Source organism: Ochotona curzoniae, unplaced genomic scaffold, assembly GCF_017591425.1.
Source record: "Ochotona curzoniae isolate NIBS_2020 unplaced genomic scaffold, NIBS_Ocur_1.0 patch14, whole genome shotgun sequence".
Classification (NCBI taxonomy): Eukaryota; Metazoa; Chordata; class Mammalia; order Lagomorpha; family Ochotonidae; genus Ochotona; species Ochotona curzoniae.
Genome location: NW_024466684.1, coordinates 1,746,023 through 1,765,836, shown reverse-complemented (window position 1 = coordinate 1,765,836; position 19,814 = coordinate 1,746,023). Strand labels below are relative to the sequence as shown.

The 19,814-nt window shown below is 47.9% G+C and overlaps 2 protein-coding genes and 1 pseudogene across 10 annotated transcripts in view; 2 read left to right on the top strand and 1 right to left on the bottom strand.

Annotated features, from left to right (window-relative positions):
• The window catches only part of LOC121166446, a 1,182,205-nt pseudogene that overhangs the window by 577,168 nt on the left and 585,223 nt on the right, over nt 1–19,814 (top strand).
• On the top strand, nt 1,004–9,614 carry LOC121166438 (heterogeneous nuclear ribonucleoprotein H). 9 transcript variants are annotated; one of them, XM_040995554.1, is made up of 14 exons: nt 1,004–1,039; nt 1,424–1,552; nt 2,553–2,708; nt 2,915–3,058; nt 4,562–4,700; nt 5,646–5,824; nt 5,906–5,977; nt 6,034–6,167; nt 6,294–6,429; nt 6,767–6,826; nt 6,919–6,978; nt 7,699–7,791; nt 8,249–8,298; nt 8,875–9,614. In XM_040995554.1, exons 2-13 carry the CDS (start codon nt 1,456–1,458, stop codon nt 8,296–8,298), a joined length of 1,320 nt encoding a protein of 439 aa, XP_040851488.1. In that variant the 5' UTR covers nt 1,004–1,039; nt 1,424–1,455; the 3' UTR covers nt 8,875–9,614. The 9 variants fall into 9 exon arrangements, with proteins under 9 accessions (XP_040851488.1, XP_040851487.1, XP_040851490.1 ...); XM_040995553.1 differs by having other exon boundaries at nt 6,919–7,008; XM_040995556.1 differs by lacking the exon at nt 6,767–6,826 and having other exon boundaries at nt 6,919–7,008.
• The window catches only part of LOC121166434 (RUN and FYVE domain-containing protein 1), a 42,712-nt gene continuing 37,274 nt past the window's right edge, over nt 14,377–19,814 (bottom strand). The window contains exons 15-18 of the mRNA XM_040995536.1: nt 19,385–19,479; nt 16,689–16,737; nt 15,719–15,796; nt 14,377–14,885 (exon numbers count right to left, since the gene is read on the bottom strand). Coding sequence (XP_040851470.1) covers nt 14,742–14,885; nt 15,719–15,796; nt 16,689–16,737; nt 19,385–19,479 — 366 coding nt within the window. The 3' untranslated portion in view covers nt 14,377–14,741. The remainder of the gene's footprint in view (nt 14,886–15,718; nt 15,797–16,688; nt 16,738–19,384; nt 19,480–19,814) is intronic.

Sequence of the window (19,814 nt, the reverse complement as noted above, 5' to 3'; positions counted from 1 at the left end):
GATGGGAAGTGGGACTGTTGGAATTAGAACCGGCTCCCATATGATGTTCAAAGCGAGAACTTCAGCCGCTAGGTCATAGCACTGGGCCCCGCTGAATTTCTGCCATCTTGATTCTATCCTATCCTTCATTTTATCGTGGTGGCCTCCACCGGCAAGTTTGCCTCACACTGCCTTATTATCCATTTGTCGTTGCCGGGGGTGCCCTGGGTATGGGTTGCAGAGAGCAGCCAGCCTAGACGTCGGAGTTCTGGGATGTTGTGGCACGCGTCACACACTCGGGAGGAGCCAGCTGAGCGCGCAGCCCTGGGCCCGGAACGTGGGCTCAGGCGCGCCCCACGAGCCTCCGCGACCCCTCGTGCGTGCCACAGTCGGGTCAGGGTCCGCTGACCCGCCGCCGGGCACAAAGGGCTCGCAAAGGCGAGCTCATCAGGCCCAAACCGGGCACCTGACTGCGAGCAGGGCGGCGGGAGTCGGCGCGTGCCGGGCCAGGCCTCACGGCGGCAGGTAAAGGCAGGCTCCGCCGGCCTCCGGCGCCCCGGCGAGCCCCGCCTGGAGCCGCGCAGCTCCCGCCCGCCCGAGGAGAGCGGCAGGCCGCTCGAGTCTAGACTCGGGGGACGGGGCAGCGGGGCGCTATGGTGGAGCCTGGGACGACCGTGTCGCCCCGGGGGGAGCTGAGCCGGGCCGCCATGCCCCTCCCCCACTTGGGCGCCTAAGGCGAGAACCGTTTGAAGGAAGGCGCATGCGCACGAGACAAAAGTTGCAAACCGCCGAGGCTCGGTTCGGATGCGCGGGAAAGCGCAGGCGCCTGAAAAATAACTGGAATTAAGGAAGGGCGCCCCAGCTCAGAACGCATGCGTGAGACAATTGGCCAGCCAGAGGCGGGGCCACGCATGGCTTTACGCATGCGCTGGACGGCCGTGTGACGCAAAGGGGCGGTGTGGACTAGCCAGAGGCATGCGCAGAAGGTGCTGCCCGGGCTTTATTTAGGTTGCGCAGGCGCTCGCTGGCCATTTCTTCTCCACGCCGAGGTCTTGTGTGGGTGAGTTCGGCTCTGTGGCTCCCCGGCTCGCCAGCCCCGAGGATGCGGCTTTTTGCGCCCGGTGCTGTTTCCTGGGCCTCTGGCGAGCCCTGGGGAGCGGGGTGCAGCCCCGGGCCGCCTCCGGTGCCGCGGCCGGCCGGCCTTCGCGGGCTCGCGTCGCCGGGGCCTGCGGGCCGCAGCCGCTCTATTGTGTGAGATGTCGGAGGAGGCGGAGCGGAAGCGGCCGCCGCCATTTCCTCGGCTGCAGCTGGCGGCCCGCCAGGTCCCCGCGGCTCGGGCCCCCGCGCGGGGCACGGGGCCTTGCGGGGCCCCCCGGCCGGCGGGCGGTGTGCGGGCCGCCGGAGGCCCCGCCCGGGGCGCTGAGCCGCTGCTCCCGCCTTGCAGGCTGCGTGCACGCCGGCATCCGCGAGGAGACGATGATGTTGGGCACCGAGGGCGGCGAGGGCTTCGTGGTGAAGGTGCGCGGCCTACCCTGGTCCTGCTCGGCCGACGAGGTGCAGCGGTTCTTCTCCGGTGAGTGCGCGGCGCGGGCTGTGCGGGCGGGCGGGGCCGGGCGCCCCCAGCGCGGCACGCACAGCCGCAGCCTCGGGGGCGCCCGGCCCCGCGCCCTGCAGCAGTAAGTCCGCCCTCTGCTCGGGAGGTGGCCGCTGCGGGAATCGGTCGTTTGCAGTGTGCTAGCGATGGTGTCTGGTCGTGGTACTCCTGTGGGAAGGCGTTCCGCGCCGGAAAGTTCGAGATGAAACATGCTAATTTCGGTCATCCTAATACGGACTTGGTCATCGAAGTCCTCCTGATGGAGTTGACCCTGAAGCCCAGGAAGGTTTTCTTATTGCTGTAGCTTTTTTATTTTTCTTGCATGTGTCGGTTTCTGGAATACTTAATGCTAGATTGTCCTTGTTCCCATTATTAGTGTGGGATTAGACTGATGAAGTTGTGTTTGGAAGAAATTTAACAGACTTTTGGAAAGACTTGTAGTATTGGCAATCTGAACTGAGTGTTGGTTGCGGAAATCGACCCGTAAAACAAGAGCCGAGTTCGCTGGAAGCCACCTTGCAGGGGGGAAGACTGGGTTTGGGTTCAGCTGCTCTACCTGGATCATTTTAAGTTGATAACATTGAGCCCTTTTCGGGTGAGTATTGGATTTGAATGAGAAATTGTCGTGGTAGCTACTGATGAGAGGTAAAAGCAACAAATGTCCCAGGTCGAAACTCCAGTGTATGTTCAAAGAGCCATGAACTCTAAGTTCAGGTTTGTTCAATGTTCTGAGACCTTCGGCATGATTTAAAAATCATGAGAAATGAGCACTTACATGCTAAACTAGTGAAGTGCTTTGCGTTGCTGTGCTCGATTGGAATGTCGTTCAAGCAATGAGAGACCCAGGAGTTGGTAGTGTGTTGATAATTGTATTTGCGTCTGCTTGAGGTTAGTGGTAGTAAGACTAGAAATTTCATGTATATCGCCCAGAGGTAGTTTTAGGTTTTAAATTCTGTATTAACGGTTGTTTTCTTTTCAGACTGCAAAATTCAAAATGGGACTCAAGGTATTCGATTCATCTACACCAGAGAAGGCAGACCCAGTGGCGAGGCTTTTGTTGAACTTGAATCAGAAGATGAAGTCAAATTGGCCCTGAAAAAAGACAGAGAAACTATGGGACACAGATATGTTGAAGGTTTGATTCATGTTGCCCTAGTAAAAGTAAATAAGATATTAAACTTGGAGGTCTTACCTTGTTCTGAATTTTAGGTATTTGACCGCATGGAAATGGTCTTCTAAGGGAGTGTATGGCGGCTCTTCCTAGCTTATCTAAACACCCAGGAAGTCTGGAATTTGTTTTCTGGCTTTCCAAAAGTGACTAATTCTAAGCACCTCTTTCAGTATTCAAGTCAAACAACGTTGAAATGGATTGGGTGTTGAAGCATACTGGTCCAAATAGTCCCGACACGGCCAATGATGGCTTTGTACGGCTTAGAGGACTCCCTTTTGGATGTAGCAAGGAGGAAATTGTTCAGTTCTTCTCAGGTATGTAGTCCTGTTTGTTGCTGGGCAGTGAGTTTTGGTTAGCTTCTTGTAATATGACTTAACCTAGACCTAAGTTGAGTAGTGTAGATACACTGATGAAATAAGTTGAAGTATAAGCTGATGAGTAACTTTTCTTCCTGGAGACCTTCAAATAGTTTAAGCCCATCTTAAAGGTGGAAATTAAGTACTTCCCAATGCTAACTCTGCTTGGGTGAATTGTCTTGTAGCTGTAGTTCATGGTAGATGTTCGAGGGTTGTCCTCAACAGCTGAACCTGTTTTCCTCACATTTTGCTGTTCAGCAAAGTACTTAAAGGGAAAGGTAAGATATCTTAACAGTAGATGAGTGTTAGATAGATGATAATTAGTTGCAGGTCTTTGATTTAAGAGACAATGTGGATACTAGAACCACAAATGCTTCGAAAGGTCTGATTCTCTATGCAGAAGATTGTTAGAAAGCAATTTGGTTTGACCAACCTGTTAATAAACTGTAGGTGAGAGTAGATTAAATGCCTGCAATCTCAGTAGCTGAAATACAGTGTTTTTTGTTTTGGGCCTAAAGTATTTGAATGTTTTTATGCTGAAGACCTGGTTAGGATTGCATGTTTAGTAGAATGCTAGATTGTTTTAAATGCTGTTATTAATATTGATATGGTAAACTGGAATTTTTAAAAAGAAATCCTTTCATGGTTTAGTGGAGTATGTGTTGAAATTTTGATTATTAGAATGTGTCAAGTCCTGATATTTTGAGAACTTGAAATCAAGTCTGTTTTGTTTTATCTAAATTGGTGAAAATTGAATGCTATCTGTCAACGTTAAATATGAACATAATTTCATATCTTCTAGGAAAGTGCTTTAAATCCTTTTTGTAAGCTTGGGAATGTATCCACGGAAAGGATTTTTCATAGACGGATTTTCCAGAAGTGATCATACTGCTTAGATCCTAAGAGTGCATGACTGTGCTGCGTAGATCAGTTGTTTTGTTGAAAGTTTAGATTGTGTGTTTGTCAATTACATAACTTAAGTAATGATTCAAGTTTTATATGAAATGTTTTTTAAATGTGTACAATTTTTAAACTTTGAAGTTCCAATAACTTAAAACATTGAACTTAGAAACTGAGGTAAAAGATGTCTTTTGAATTTACTAAAAACTGTTGTTGTTTAATGCTTGAAACTTTATTAAGTTCTTATATAATTCTCAACATTGAATGCTTAGTTAATTGTTGGAGTTCTTAATGCATCCTATGGTCAGCAAGTTTTTTTTTTGTTTTGTTTTGTTTTTGTTTCTTTTGTAACATTGTGCCATGGGTTGTGTTAAGAATTTATACTTTGTAATCATGGAACTTCATATTATTGCAATGCATATTTTAAAAAGTACTTGTTGAAAACATGCCGTTCGCCTAAAGTTAAATTCTGGTTTATTTAAAGCTATAAGAACAAATCATTTCTGGGCTTGTGATGTTAATATTGCCCCCCTACTGGGGTTATTTGTCCTTGGGTTGAAGGGTTGGAAATCGTGCCAAATGGGATAACATTGCCGGTGGACTTCCAGGGGAGGAGTACGGGGGAGGCCTTCGTGCAGTTTGCTTCACAGGAAATAGCTGAAAAGGCTCTAAAGAAACACAAGGAAAGAATAGGGCACAGGTGGGGATGGATGGTTGGTTGGATATGTCACTTTTCTTATGGTAAACACTTAAATCCATATTCTCTCTGCTTAAAAGGAAATTGATCTATTTTATAGTCTCCATGAATTGATATTTACTAAAATTCTCAAACTTTGTACATCAGATTCCTGTATTGCATTAAATCTAAAAAATCTAAACATTAGGCTTTAAAATTCTCCCCTGTGAAATTGGTCTAATTTAAAATTTTGTGACTTGGCCCTGCTAAATGGAGTTGAGAGACTATGGCTTTAAACAATGTGATGCAAACCTGACTTAAGCTGTAATAACACCCATCTAGTAAATTAATATTACCATAAGAAAATGTGATAATTTCTGATCTTGTTTTTAAAGTTGAAATGCAACAAACTTTTCTTGCTGTATAAATATTCTGCATACATTAATAAGCATAGCTTTCAAGAAATTGTCACAAAAGGTTTTATTCTCTTTGCTTGTGACTATTTTTCATTGAAGCATGCGCTTACCTATGCTGATTCCTACTAAAAGCATAGGCTGGGGTATTGATTGGCAAAAAGAAATGTGTAGTGTGGGCTAGACTGTTGGTGGAGGCTGGCTTTTTAGCCCACTTGCTATACATGCTGCCAATGGATGTGCGATTTGAAATGTTGAAAGTTGAGTGGAATTCTTTCCCTCCGATAAACATTGATTTACAGCACTCCTCTCTACCCTTAAGGTTGAGCTCTGCCTCAGGGGAGTGGGTTTGTTTTTCTATAAATTTTATGTTAAATAATGAGTGAATTTCTGGTCATTGCCTATGCATACGTAAGAAATCTGGCTTTAATTACTGGTCAGTTTCATGGCTATGACTAGATTATACTGTTTTGTTTTTTGTATAATTAAGTAAATCTGTATGAAATGAGCTAATGTTTTCTTCTCCCCTTCCCCTCCCCCATGGACAATGCTGTAGGTATATTGAAATCTTTAAGAGCAGTCGTGCTGAAGTTAGAACACACTATGATCCCCCTCGGAAGCTCATGGCCATGCAGCGGCCAGGCCCCTATGACAGGCCTGGGGCTGGCAGAGGTTATAACAGCCTTGGCAGAGGGGCTGGGTTTGAGCGGATGAGACGCGGTGCTTACGGCGGAGGTATGTGCTGTGAGGCCCATGGAGCTGGGTGGTGGTGGACTTGTGTTCTCCCTGACTGATGGCACTTTACTTGTCTTTCAGGGTATGGAGGCTATGATGATTACAATGGCTATAATGATGGCTATGGATTTGGGTCAGATAGATTTGGAAGAGGTAAGGTAAGAATTGAATTTCTGAGCTGCAGGGTGTTTACACTCTTGTCCATCAAGACCTCAATTACTGTTTTTCAGGAATGTCTGACCACAGATATGGGGATGGTGGCTCCACATTCCAGAGCACCACAGGGCACTGTGTGCATATGCGGGGATTGCCTTACAGAGCAACTGAGAATGACATTTATAATGTAAGTGTAAGATGAACTAAAGGATTGTGTAGTATAAAAATATGGGACTAAGGCAACACTATTTTAAACTTAAGGTTTTATTGGTTACATTAGCAAATTGATTATTGGAAATATTTTTCCTTTTAGTTTTTCTCACCCCTCAACCCTGTGAGAGTACACATTGAAATTGGTCCTGATGGCAGAGTAACTGGTGAAGCAGATGTTGAGTTTGCAACTCATGAGGATGCTGTGGCAGCTATGTCGAAAGACAAAGCAAATATGCGTAAGTGTGTCTTAAATATGCAGCTCTAACATGGCTGTGAGATAAGCATTTACTTAGAAGGAGTAATAAAAATGAGAAATTTAATGGATAGTTCAACAAATGTGTTCAAGGGTGGTGGGTTTTTAATACTGTGAAGTTTGTCACACATGAAGCATTTACATTATTGGCAATTAAAGGCTAATTTTTGAAACTTGTTCCGATATAAATCTGCCTAAGATAAAACAATTGCTAGAGGTTTTTACCAAAAAGTGTTTGGCAATTCAGATGTACTTGTTTTAAAAAGCCGATTTTTCTTTTGCCAACAAAATTTTCAAACTTTTGTTCTTTGTCATTTCAGAACACAGATATGTAGAACTCTTCTTGAATTCTACAGCGGGAGCAAGCGGTGGTGCATACGGTAGCCAAATGCTAGGAGGCATGGGTTTGTGTAAATATCACTTTAGTGTCCTTTTTTAAAGCTAACCTTGTATGCCTTTTCTCTCATTTCAGAACACAGATATGTAGAACTCTTCTTGAATTCTACAGCAGGAGCAAGCGGTGGTGCTTATGGTAGCCAAATGATGGGAGGCATGGGCTTGTGTAAATATCGTTAGTTTTTTTAAAAACCAAAACATTTATATCTGTATAAGTCAATTGTAAGTTTAGTTAATCTATATTATGAATTTCGCATAATAATGTTTGCTTAACACTTTACTTTAGCCAAGAATGCAGTTTATTGATTGAATGGAATTTGTGTTTGGCTTAATTAATTAGTACTTAAATGCTGATGAATTAACACTGCTTAGGCTGTATAATTCAAATTAGGTTTAAGTATTATGGGGGAGGGGACCAAAGAATGAGACTAGTTAAATATCTAAATCCAAATACAAATATTGTATAAATGTTAAATATTTAAATCTGAATACTTGGTCAGAATATGATTAAATAACTTAATTTGTTGCACATAATTAGGTGTTCAGTGATAAATATGTATGATATACCTTAGGTAATAGTAATCTGAGGGAGAAACCTAGCTAAATCCAGTTTATCAGTTTTCATAAGATCTTCACAAAATGCCTCTACTTGAGAATTGTGGATTTAGTCCTGCTGATGTGTATTAATGTTAGTCATTTTAGTTTTATAAATACTTGACTGTCTCAAGAATGAAAATGGAGCTTGGTTATAGGTGATAGATGGAAGCAGAGTGATCAGTAAGAGCAAGACTGGAATCATAGATAATAGAAAATCATGCGTAAGGAATGAGGTTCTAACGTTCTCTCAAATTAACAGCAAACCAGTCCAGTTATGGTGGCCCGGCCAGCCAGCAGCTGAGTGGAGGTTACGGAGGGGGCTATGGTGGCCAGAGCAGCATGAGTGGCTACGGTAAGCCTGGTTTCTTGTTACATTCTTAGAAAAAGTCTTAGGCAGGTTTCTTTAGTTGGGAAAGTGCAGGCTCCTTTTTGGTGAAATTTGGGTGTTATTCATAAAATGCTTTTAATTTTATTGGTAACAATTAATGATTGTTTCTGAAAATTAAGCTTATCATTGGGAGGGGGAAATACTATGTGAGTTAAACACTAGTCATTGCAACTTTGGATTACTGTCGAGCCAGAAAACATCTGCCTCCGTTTATTGAAGTTGTTGACTTTTTTTGTCATTTTGTTAGCATTAAATCAATTTTTGATGGAGGAAGAATTTTAAATAGTAGCATGGTGGTTGGGTTCAAGACCGTATTTACTAGTTAACCTAGAAATTGGTTTTATTTATTAATTACTTTTCAATTGGTCTAAAGAATGGTGATTTTGGTATTATAGTCTTACCCTACAAAATCCTTTTGCAGACCAAGTTTTACAGGAAAACTCCAGTGATTTTCAATCAAACATTGCATAGGTAAATATTTTCTCAAAAAATATAATTTAAATTCCCAGTAGCAAATCCTAATGTTGTAATGATACCTCCCATAGCAGTCAATGGCTCTGACTTAACTCCATGGAGGCTGCCATTTTGGGCACAGTGAGTTGCCATTAGTCCAACTTTGTTGTCTCACTTCCTGCCCACCATGAGTAGGAAAAGCAAGACTTCCCCTGTGCTCCCTCTTCATACATACCATTCAATGGTCACCAGGTGAATGTTTATGTAAAAATTTTTTTTTAAAAAAAATGCCTTGTTTAGCTTTCAAACATCGTCAAGTAATATTGCAATTTTTGAAAAACACTAGTTTTCCTTTAAACTTAATTCTCCATGTCGATCCTGAAGAATCCATGTAAATGGTAGCACAAGAATCTGGCAAGTTGGTACTGCAGAGAAAAGGGGTTAAACAAAGAGACTTGTTTGGAGTCTGGATTCCCCTACTGGACAGCAGCCATTTACACTCGTATACCTTTTACACTTTTTCTTGGAATGCAATATTTTATTTGACTGATTGCCTTACAGTTCTCCTAACTTGCCAAATTGCTCTCTTTGCAGGTAGCCAAGGAACAGTGAACAGCAGCTACTACAGTAGTGGAAGCCGTGCATCCGTGGGCGTGAACGGAATGGGAGGGATGTCTGGCATGTCCAGTATGAGTGGTGGATGGGGAATGTAATTGATCCTGACCACTAACTCTTGGTCAGCTTTTTTAAAAGGAAAAATACAACTTCAGTTTAACAGTTTCTGCAACACTAGCTTGTGAATTATGCTTATTTTGTAAGTGGAAATCAAGATTGTTTTGAAGACAAGGTTCACTATTTTTGAACATGAGTCATCTGGAATGTAACAGCTAAGCTAGCTATGTAACTGTTAAAGTAACTTTCAGCTTTTCTCAAGTTAGTTATATTGTAGGGTGTACTTCAGCAGTAAATGTATTTAGGTTAAAGCAGTTGAATTATGTTAAATGTTGCTCTTATACCATATTACATCAGACATTGGATGCATGTTGAAGGACATGCTTTTTTTGTAAAACTAGGAGCTGTGTCTACAATAAAAAGTGAAACATTTGGCATGTTTGTTAATTCTAGTTTCATTTAATAACCTGTAAGGCACGTAAGTTTTAAGCTTTTCTAAGTTAACCAAAAATTTGAGACGCAATACCAGTACTTTAGGGTTTTGGTCTTGGTGTTTGAAGTTCTGAGGCCTTGATTTAAATTTTTCATTGTATTGTGATTTCCTTTTAGGTGTATTGCGCCAAGTGAAACTTGTCAAATAAATCTTCCTTAAAAAAACTGCACATTGTGCTTCAGTGGGCTGTTTGTTGGTGCTCTCCTCTGTGTGGGGCTGTGGCAGAGGCTCTGCAGCGGAGGCTGAGCTATAGGTGCTTCCGACTTCTTCCAGTGCAACCCCAGGTAACTGGCGTGTGGAAGGGTGGTCTGTTCCCTGACTGCCTGTAGCTGGCTCAGCACTTGAGCCAAGCCAGGGTTGATGGCCAGTTCCTCTGTTCCATGGCCTGCACGTTCAAGAAGAGGCTTTTAGGTGTGCCAGGCATGCCCACAGGCTGTTGGCTAGAAATTGAGCTGGCTTTATGTTGAGCTGTATAAGGAGCTTTGGAAGCATTACCTACATAACTCCTTAGGTGATAAGTCTGAACAATTGTGAGATAGGTCATGAGGCTGGAAGTCCAGTGACACTGCTTAGGCAGGATCATGCTACAATTTCTTAATTATTTTTTTTATAAAGATTTATTTTTATTATTTTTTCATTGGAAAGGCGGATATACAGAGAAGAGGAAGATCTTCCATCCGATGATTCACTCCCCAAGTGAGCGCAACGGGTCGATACTATGCGGATCCGAAGCCAGGAGCCTCTTCCGGGTCTCCCACACGGGCGCAGGTTCCCAAAGCTTTGGGCTGTCCTCGACTGCTTTCCCAGGCCACAGGCAGGGAGCTGGAAGGGAAGCGGGGCTGCCGGGATTAGAACCGGCGCCCATATGGGATCCCGGGCGTGCAAGGAGAGGACCTTTAACCACTTGTGCCACCGCGCTGGGCCCTCTTAATTATTTTTTAATAATCTTAGTTAATGGGTACAAAAGGGTCAAGAGCTACAGGGTGAAAGTGGGTAATGCCATTGTCTCCACACTAATATTTTCCCCTGTATCTGGGGTTAGGGGAGTAACAAAGGGAAAAGCCCCACCCAACCTCCCACCCATCCCAGATCCCCAACAGGAGGCACACTCTGAGGGTCCTGCTCAAGCAGTTTTGATAGTTCATCAGTTCTGGATTGCTGCCAATCTTGCAGTTCCAATCGCAATGAAACCTATTCAGAGTCCACTGGCTGACAGTCTCTTGATGGTTGGGGTTCTAAGATCAGCAGTTCAGTTGGAGGGATCTCCAAAGAAACTTCACCTGAGGTGATCCCAGACCTGATTCTTGAGGAGTTTGCTAGTTCAGACTTGAACGCTGTCACACCAATCAGCTTACGCACATGCTGGTCATTGCGATTGCTGGGTCTGTTCTGTTTCCAGCCCTGTCTTCCTCATGAACCAACGGGTGTTGTAGTCCAGCTCGATCCTGCCCACTTCATACTTGGTCCTCATGCAAACCAGTTGGAGCTGCAGCCTAGTCGGGGTAACTCCCTATGAGCTCTACCCTGGTTCCCATGCTTGTCACTTATGTACCGCAGACTTGTTCAGTCTGTCCCACATCCCACTTAGCTCTCGCACATGTCAATGAGCATTGAACCCTAGTTCAACCCAACCAGCCCTATTACCCAGCCCATACACCTGGCAGGTGCCTTTCTGTCTAACCACCCCTACCCCTGTCCTGGTTTTTGTGCTGTCCAGTGAGTGGTAACCCAAGAGGGAGGTGCCCACTATCTCCCTACTAGGCCACTCCCAGATTATGCACTCTCCAGGTGGGTCTGGCATTTGACTTGACAGAATTAGCTCTCAGTGCCAGCCTCTGCTGCAGCAAAGCCCAACCAGCCCTCGCCCACTAATTTTTGCTTGCACCAGTGGGAACAGCCCAACCTGGCCTTTCCCTGATGTAGCTCACATGAGGCCCGCAGGTGTTAACAGCCCCGCCTAGTCTGGTCTGCCCCCATGCCGACTCTTTCCAATTGAAGTAGTTATCCAGCAGGGGAGCGCACATGTCCCTGTCGGCTTTGCCTCCTCTCCCTGATGATCACATGTGCTGTTTCTATTCTAGGTTTTTTGTTTGTTTGCTAGTTTACTTTGAGGGGTTTCTGGAGTGATCCTGATGGTCACTGAGAGAGAGTGGGGACCCAAGGTCGGCACCAGGCAAGAACCAGAGAAAGCTCCTCTCCCTAGTCCTGAAGCAAGTTTACTGTTTGGTTCTGCGGACTGCTCAGTGCTCCTGGTTGTCGTTCCGATGACCTTGGATCCTGCAAGGCGGGGTATGGGCTTCTTCCATCCCATGTGGGAGATCCAAATGGAGGTGGGTGACCTCAGAGTTCTCGGCCTCCGAAGGCACTCCAATTCCCCGTGGTCTCCTTGGCAGTTGGGATGTAGTCCTCGGAGCTCGTACTGATAGTCCTTGGTGAGGATCTAGGAGTCTTCAGGGTTGGGATACAAGCCTCCTCCTGTCTGCCTGCTCCACTCTCCCCCTAAACAAAATTTGACCTGTGGTGAGATTTTTCTTAAGGTAGTTGGATGGGCAGAATTGGTTCTTCATCCAGTGTTTGTACACCTGGAAAGTGAGTGAGGACTGGCTGCAGCTCAACCAAGGTCTGGACTGGATCGGGGAGGGTGCTAGAGCAGTGTTTCCAAGCTTCATGCTGCCTCTGAAATCTGATCAGGAATTGGGATGTGTTGCTAAGACTTAGGACACCTCTGTCCTGTACTACACTTGGGGATGTCCTGTTGGAAATGGATCAAGTATGAAGATTCCTTTTTTAAGATTTATTTTATTGGAAAGGCAGATATACAGGGAGGAGGAGAGACAAAGAGGAAGATCTTCTGTCTGATGATTCACTCCCCAAGTGGCTGCGACCACAACAGCCAGCCAGTGCTGTGCCAATCCGAAGCCAGGAACCAGGAACTTCTTTCTAGGTCTCCCACGTGGGTGCAGGGTCCCAAGGCCTTGGGCTGTCCTCAACTGCTTTCCCAGGCCACAAGCAGGGAGTTGGATGGGAAGTGGAGCTGCCGGGATTAGAACCAGCACCCATGTGGAATCCTGGTGCGTTCAAGGCAAGGACCTTAACCATTACGTTATTGCGCCAGGCCCTGAAGACTCTAGGTAGAGGTACGATGTGGGATCAAGTCTAAAATGAAAGCAGAACTCTGGGTTGTTGTCAGGATGTTGGAGCCCAGTAAAACGCAAGAACCAGCATTTTTACCTAGAGCTTGTTTAAAATCTGGCCTTAGTTGACAGTCTGCATTTTTGTTTTTTATTGGAGGAGCAGATTTCCCATCTCTGAGCACCCAAACGGCAAGTGTTGGGCCAGGCCAAGGCCAGGAGCCTAGACCTCTGTCTGGGTCTCCCATGTACGTGTGCCTTCCAGGAAGATGCTCCAGGATGTGGCTTCTCCCTGCCCTGGTTATGAGTGTTTGGGAAGCACTACCTTAAGATGACACCTTCTCAGGTTGAGTGGTGTGCCACCAGGGTAGTCTACGCATGTTTTAGATTCTGAGAAGTTACATCGACACTGAGCCAAGTACCTAATGTTGATTGGCTTTACTGGGCACTTCATGGGTGCCAGGAACAGCAGTAGGAGGTTGATGACAAGAGGCGTTAGGTGAAAGCTCAAGTGTATAGTGGAGTGGCTTGCCTGGGGAGTCACACCTGCAAAGTGCAGCTGGATTGTCCTGTTGCTGACAGCTGTTTGGTGGAAGGAAAGAGGGCCATTTTGCTGCAATGTGTTCAGCTGCTAGGGCTTAAAAACTCCCAGTTTATCGGATTTGGGAGCTAGGCAGACATAGTGTAGAAGCCTGGTGGCAGTTTTGGCTGATCCACTGCCTACTAATGCACCAGGAAAGCAGCTCCACTGCTTGGGGCCTCTTACAGTTTAGGCTTGGGTCAGCCGCAGCTATTGTGGCCGTTTAGGAAGTGAACTAGTGGATGGCCCCAAGTTCTAGGCCCTAACCTTGCTATTACCGAACCATAGAACAGGTTTGGGAATAAATGCACTCCGCTGAGAGCATAGCACAGATGTTAACCGCACTGATCCCTGGTTGGGTCAGAAGCACTGAGGGCAGGGCCCTGGACAGACGGCAGGCACCAGCCAAGAAAGAAAGATGCAGGGGTCACTGTCATTCCATCAGGATGCTGTAGGTTACCTGCCCCTACAGTGGAAGCAAGTGTGAGCACACGCTGGGGTCCTCCTCTAGCCACATAGCATTCCACAATGCCTTTGAAATTAAAAATGGGTTTTCTACAGGAAGCTCCCCATGTACCATAGTGCAGGAATACATAGCCATTGTATCTCTTATTTGATGGTGATTGATGAAATAGGTTTGTGTCAGATGAAGTTGGCTAACAATGTTTTGAACATGTTTAGGGTTAATTGTAAAGGACATGTCCCCCCCCCTTTTTTTTTCTTTTAAGATTTATTTTACTGGAAAGGCAGATCAGATTTACAGACATTCATGCTATTTACTGTTCACTCTCCACATGGCCAGAATAGCTGGAGCTGTACTGAACAAAAGCTAGGAGCCTCCACGCTGGGTATAGGACATTTCCCAGGTCACCAGCAAGGGAGCTGGATGGCAAGTGCTGGGCTTGTTTTTTCTTTGCAGATTCATTCCCTGAAAGCCAGGAGCCTTCCATGTAGGTGGCAGGGGACCAAGTTCTGCAGCCATCACTGCTGCCTGTGTGTGTGCAGCAGTAGGAAGCAGGATTGGAGCCGAGGAGCCAGGGCTTGAACCAGGCACACTGAGGCAGCTCAGCCTGATGTTCCACAGTGCCTGCCCTTCTGTCCAGGGCCTTTACCCTTGATGGACTATTAGGGATTGCCCTGAGATCTCAGACCCCCAAGACCCTGCTGTTGGGAGGGCTTGTTGGCACTTGTGAAGATGACTCAAGTTCATTTTCTATGCATCAGAGTGAAAAATAAAGGATTTTATTACACCCTCCTCACTTAGACCCTCAGCCCCGCACCCCTGCAATGTGGTCTAAAGCACTGCGCACAAACTCAAAGGTGGGCCAGGAGAAGAGAAATTGGCACAACTGCTGCAACAATTGTGATTAATTCTTGGAGAAGTGAAAAATGACAGCAAAATCATTCCATTTGAACCAAAACCAGCGATATATCCAGGATGATGAAAGAGCTGAGAACCCAGAGGAGTTACTTCCACAGGCGGCAGACAGACACACAGCTTCCAGTCCTGGCATGATGGGCCCTTTAGCCTGGAGGTCCACACCTGGGCAGTGCTGCTGAGGCTGCCTATTACCCAGGAGGGTGGTCAGGAGGTGGTGGAAGAGCAGCGCTGCAGGAGCAGGGTGTGGCAGCTGTCGCACACGCGCACTGGCTTGGGGTAGGAGGGCAGGGCCAACTCATTGCTAGAGCAGCTGCTGCAGAAGATGTGGCCACAGTTGCGACAGTGATGCTAGAGTGGGAGAGAGGTAGTCACGGCAAGCCTAACCTGCTGGGTGCCCCCTCGCTCAACCTCATGCGTGGTGCATTACTAGTTCATTGCCAGGGTTGCCTTGCCAGTGGGGTATGGGCTTACTAGGTTTCCTCTCTGTATAGCCTGTGCTGGCACATGAAGAGCCTGGTTCCCTCTAACTGTGTGAGGCTGGGGTTCCCTGCTGGCCCAACTATCTCAGGCTGTATAAATAGGGCTGCCAGATGTCAGCCATCGAACATTACAAATGCAGATACTACTGCTCTGCACTGTGGAGCTGGACTGTTCATGGCAACAGCTGCCCAACCTCTGGGAGACGCTGGGCACAGACACAATGGCAAAGGCAGCCATAGGGCTGCTGGGAGGGCTCAACCTATCACAAGCACTGGCAAGCAGGTAGGAGAATCCTGGCTTCCTCTTCCACAGAGGGTGGGTGGGCATTCTGCTTCTTCTTAGTGATCCCGGGGCTTTGTGCTGAGCCCTGCCCATCTGGCTTTATCACACCTAGTCTGCCCTGGAACAAAAGGCAGGTGGGCCCAGGATTTCCTGGTCTCAGAGCCTGAAGGCAGGCCACAGATGAAGGGGCAGATGAGCCCAGTGGCAAGTACCCTGCCAAAGTTAGCAGTAGACTACCTGACTGGCTGCTCCCTAGGTGGTTTTTACTCCCACTTGACAGATTTCATAGTTCGCATGCAGATTATTCTCGTGTGACAGGAAGTCTGCACAAAAATAGGTCTAACTTCCAAGGAACCTGCAGGTCCCTGGAAGGGCTGAGACTGCTGGGACCATTGTATGCTGGCCCCACCCCTGCATACCTTTCTTCGAGAAATGGAGAACTCCTTTTCACACTGCTTACAGTGTGTTGCTTCGTCATCCTTCAGCCACGTGTGGCCCTGTGGAGAAGACAGGCCTCAGCAATTCCCCTTTGTGGCCCATCCCGAGGACAGTGGCCAGCAAGAATTGAGGGGACCTGCACCTCGTGTGCAGCCCACCCCTCTTCTGCTGGCCCAGAGGCACATGGGTGTTTGACACAAGTTCTACATAAGTTTTCCTCAGGCAGCGTACCCAAGGTGCCTCTCCTAACATCCGTGCCATGGGGTTTCTCCTCACTCACTAGTGCCTGGATATTTCCCTACAGCTCTGCAGTCTACCCATGGGATGGTTCCCGTGGGCTCTACAATTGACTGCCTCTGACCTGCTATGTGCTTGAGCATGGTCAAGCCCCGGGGTGGGAGCCCTACCATGGGTGGGGAGGGCAGGAGTCTTCCTGCTCTAAGGGGCCTGTGTTGGGCACTGACCTACAGAGTGGCCTGCGTAGCCTGCCCTGGGATGGGGCTTGGCAGCTCAGAATGTCTCCTAGCAAGGGGTGTCAAGGGGCTAACCTATAACCTACCCAGGATACATATATGTCTGTTCTAATCCTAACCCCAACCCTAACCCTTTTTTTTTTTTTTTTACCCAGGAATACTGTCCTTTTTGAACAGTCCAGAAGCCTGGTACCAACTCAGGGTTCCAATTAGTATTTTTCAGAAAGGGTTCATGACACAACAGGGGGTGGTCTTTCTTTAGCTCCTTGCTTGGATAAAGAATCTTCCCTGCTACCCTGTGCTGAATTATTCAGGAGACCCATCAACTCCTGGCCTATTTACAGACTACAGCTGATGGCAGAGGAACTGGAAATGAAAACTGAAGCCTGGGCATTGCCTTGCCACTTGCTGGGTCAGCCAGGAACCTCTATGCTGGGATACCTGCACCTGCCAGTAGCACTGATGCCAACTCCAGTACCTTCAGGGCTTTGTTTACTTCCTTGATGTCTTCCATCTTCAGCTTGGATCTAAAATAATAATAATAAGAAGAATAAAAACCATTTCATAGCCGTGGAAAAAAGCTGAAGGACTCTGCCCGGCTAACCCAGTGACTCGGAGCTGGGTGAGGGTTGGGGAGGGCTGGTGAGGGAGAAGAGTACCCTGGGGTGAGGTGTCACACACCACACCTGGTCACAGGGTCACCTTGTTGCATTAACTCATATGGCCAATGAATCTGGGGCTGAGTCTGGGGAAGGAATCTGGCCAGGGAAAACCACACTTTGCTTGCAAGCATTGAAGAAGACTGAAATGGTTGCAATACTCCAAAAACAGAATGGGCAGGTGTTTGGCCCAGCAGTTAAGACACCTGTGTCCCATGTGGGATGGAGTGCTTGGGCTCTGACTTCCTGTGAATGCAGACTCAGGAGGCAGAGGTGGTGGTTCATTTGGGTTCCCGCCCCGCGGAGACCTGGATTGAGTTCCCAGCTCCCAACTTTGACTTGGCCCAGCCATTGCAGGCATTGGGGGAGTGAACAAATGGATGAAAGTGCTCTTTGTCTCTGCCTCTTCAGTAATAAACACAAACACAACAGAGTGACTTCTTGGAAGCACAAGTTTCTGGCTTTTCCAGGCAATCTTCCCGGGCTGGGACCTGGACTGACCCTGGAGCACAGGAGCATCTGCAGGCTCACAGGGCAGAGCGGGCTGGCCTTGCTCCAGTCTCGTTAGAGCAAGTACAGGTTTCCACTGTGTGCCTGACACAGGCTTGAGCTCAAGTGGGGAGTGGCCGTCAGCACCTTTCCTAGAAGCTGAGCTTAGTCCAACCCCTAGATTAGGTGTCAACATGGCAGGCCCCTAGCTGACATACATCACCAAGGGAAGGCAGGAAAACAGCCTCACAGCATCCAGAAATATGCTGTGGCCTTGGTGAATTCCAAGCAGGCAGTGCCTTCCCTCTCCTCCCAGCCACTCAGATGGGCATACTTGGGAAACCAGGTCAGGATGGTGACTGAAAACATAGTAACTCTGTGGGAAACATAAAGAACTCAAATGTCCCCAAGGTAGATGCTGGGACACAGCACAGGGGATGGGGAGCCATGCTTTCCCTTCTTTGTCACCTGGCATGTGATTGCAGGAAGAGGAAAATGGGAACAGACCATATGGGAACCACACGGGTGACCCTACCTGGGCATTAAGCACATGGCCCTGTGTGTCACAGACCTTCACTGACAGGGGCATGGGCTGCGAGGTAGAGCTGGGTCAGGCAGCAGCACCCGAAGTCACCCACTACAGTGGGCCCGCATGTGCTCTGCCCTGCTGCCGGGCCAGCGTTGAGGATGGAGGTGAGGGACATGCACTCAGCACGGCTGGCCGCACCTTTGTGGCCAGCTGCGGACCAGCCTCTGGCTCCTGGCTGCCTTGCTTTCTTCATCTCTTTGAAAGGGGGAGTGACAAAAGGATGGTACTCTCCCCAAAGGCCAGGAGTCTGGGACTCCATTCAGGTCTCCGAGGGGCGTGGGTGACAGGGGCTCAAGCTCTTCCATCACCTGTTGCATGGGAAACCAGGTCAGAAGTGAAGCAGCTGGGACTTGGATCAAGCACTTGTCTATGGGGGAAGGGATGTGTTCCAAGTATAGATAGGAACTGTAGCTGCGCCCTAGGGCCTGCCCCTTGGTCTGGTTCTGCTTCATGTTGATAGGGCTCCTGGCAGGGGAGCAGGCCCAGAGCAGCGGGGCAAGCACCTGGCTGAGGGTAGCAGGTGGGGCTCAGGAAACCCTGAGCAGCCACGGTCCTCAAATTCTCCTTCCTGACAGCAGACCTGGCAATCTCCCACATCGGAAACATCTGTGGATACTAAGTTGGGGTGGCTTCAGCGTCTTCTCTCGCTGGTCCCCCTCTGTGGCCTCTTTTGGCCCTGCCCTACATGCTGAGCCTAGGTGGCACAGGTCACAGAGCCTCCTCAGGTTGTTATGCTTGTACAGGATTCAGGGAGCAAGGAGTCAGACAGGTGGGGCCTTTGATGGATGTTCCTGGGCCCCCAATGGATTCTGAGTTGTCTGAGAGGCAAGCATGGGGGTGGAGGAGGAGACAGATTCCTCGTGGCTTCCCATGGCTGCAGCCAGCTGAGATTATTCCCAAGCAAAAAAAGCTCTGCACCCTTTGAGTTGTAAGATGAGCCAGTCTAGGCCACAGTGGGCCAGGGCTTGGAGTGTAAGGGTGAGGGCAGCTGCCAAGGCCAAAGGCAGTAGAACGAGCAAGGTGCACTCTTCCCACCATGCAATGGAAACAAAGCCTGGTAGGCAGGTGGGCTAGGCTCAGCAGAGTGAAGCTCTTGTACGTGGCCCCACTGTGGGCTGGCCAAGTGACCCTGACACCACTCATTTGTTCCCTTCAGAACCCAGATAAGTAAAGGAATGTGAAAGTTCCATCCCCCACCAAAAAACTGTGCTGAATGATTAACAGGCAGCAACTAACACCCTTATTGGCTGGACAAGTTCTGGGCCCACCTTGAGGCCTGCCTTGCTGGGAGTTCACTGCAGACAGCTGGTTAGTCCCCCTTCTAGAAATATCTGGCCCCTTGATGATGAGGCAGCACATGTGTGCAACGTGCCCCTGGGACAGGGCGCGGGGAAAGGCTAACACACAAGGGACAGAGGAGGGAGTCTGGGCTCTTACTGGCTGAGGTGCAGTCCCATTTCCTGGAGGGCTTGCTCTTGCTCTTCACAGATCTTCTGCAACTCGGCCTTCTCATCCTGGAGCCCCCGCAGCTCCTACAGGGAACAAACCGGGCACTTGGCGTCAAGTCACCAGCCCTGCTTCGCCTCTTAGTGAGCACCAGCAAGCAGAGCAACAAGCAGATCAGGATGCTTTGAGGGCAAAAAGCAGAGTTGTTGAATGAAGGCCATCTTCGGCCCAAACTGCTTCCCACTGCCTCTGATTCAGGCCATCTGCCGGGAATGGGAGAGGGACGGCACCTTGTGACATGGTTCTGGCGCAGTAAATGGTCCTCCTCACAGCAAGCAGGTCTTCACCTGTCTGAGCTTTTACTGAAACAAGGCATTTTAAAAACGACAACTCTTAAAAACACACAAAATAAGGGCCCGGC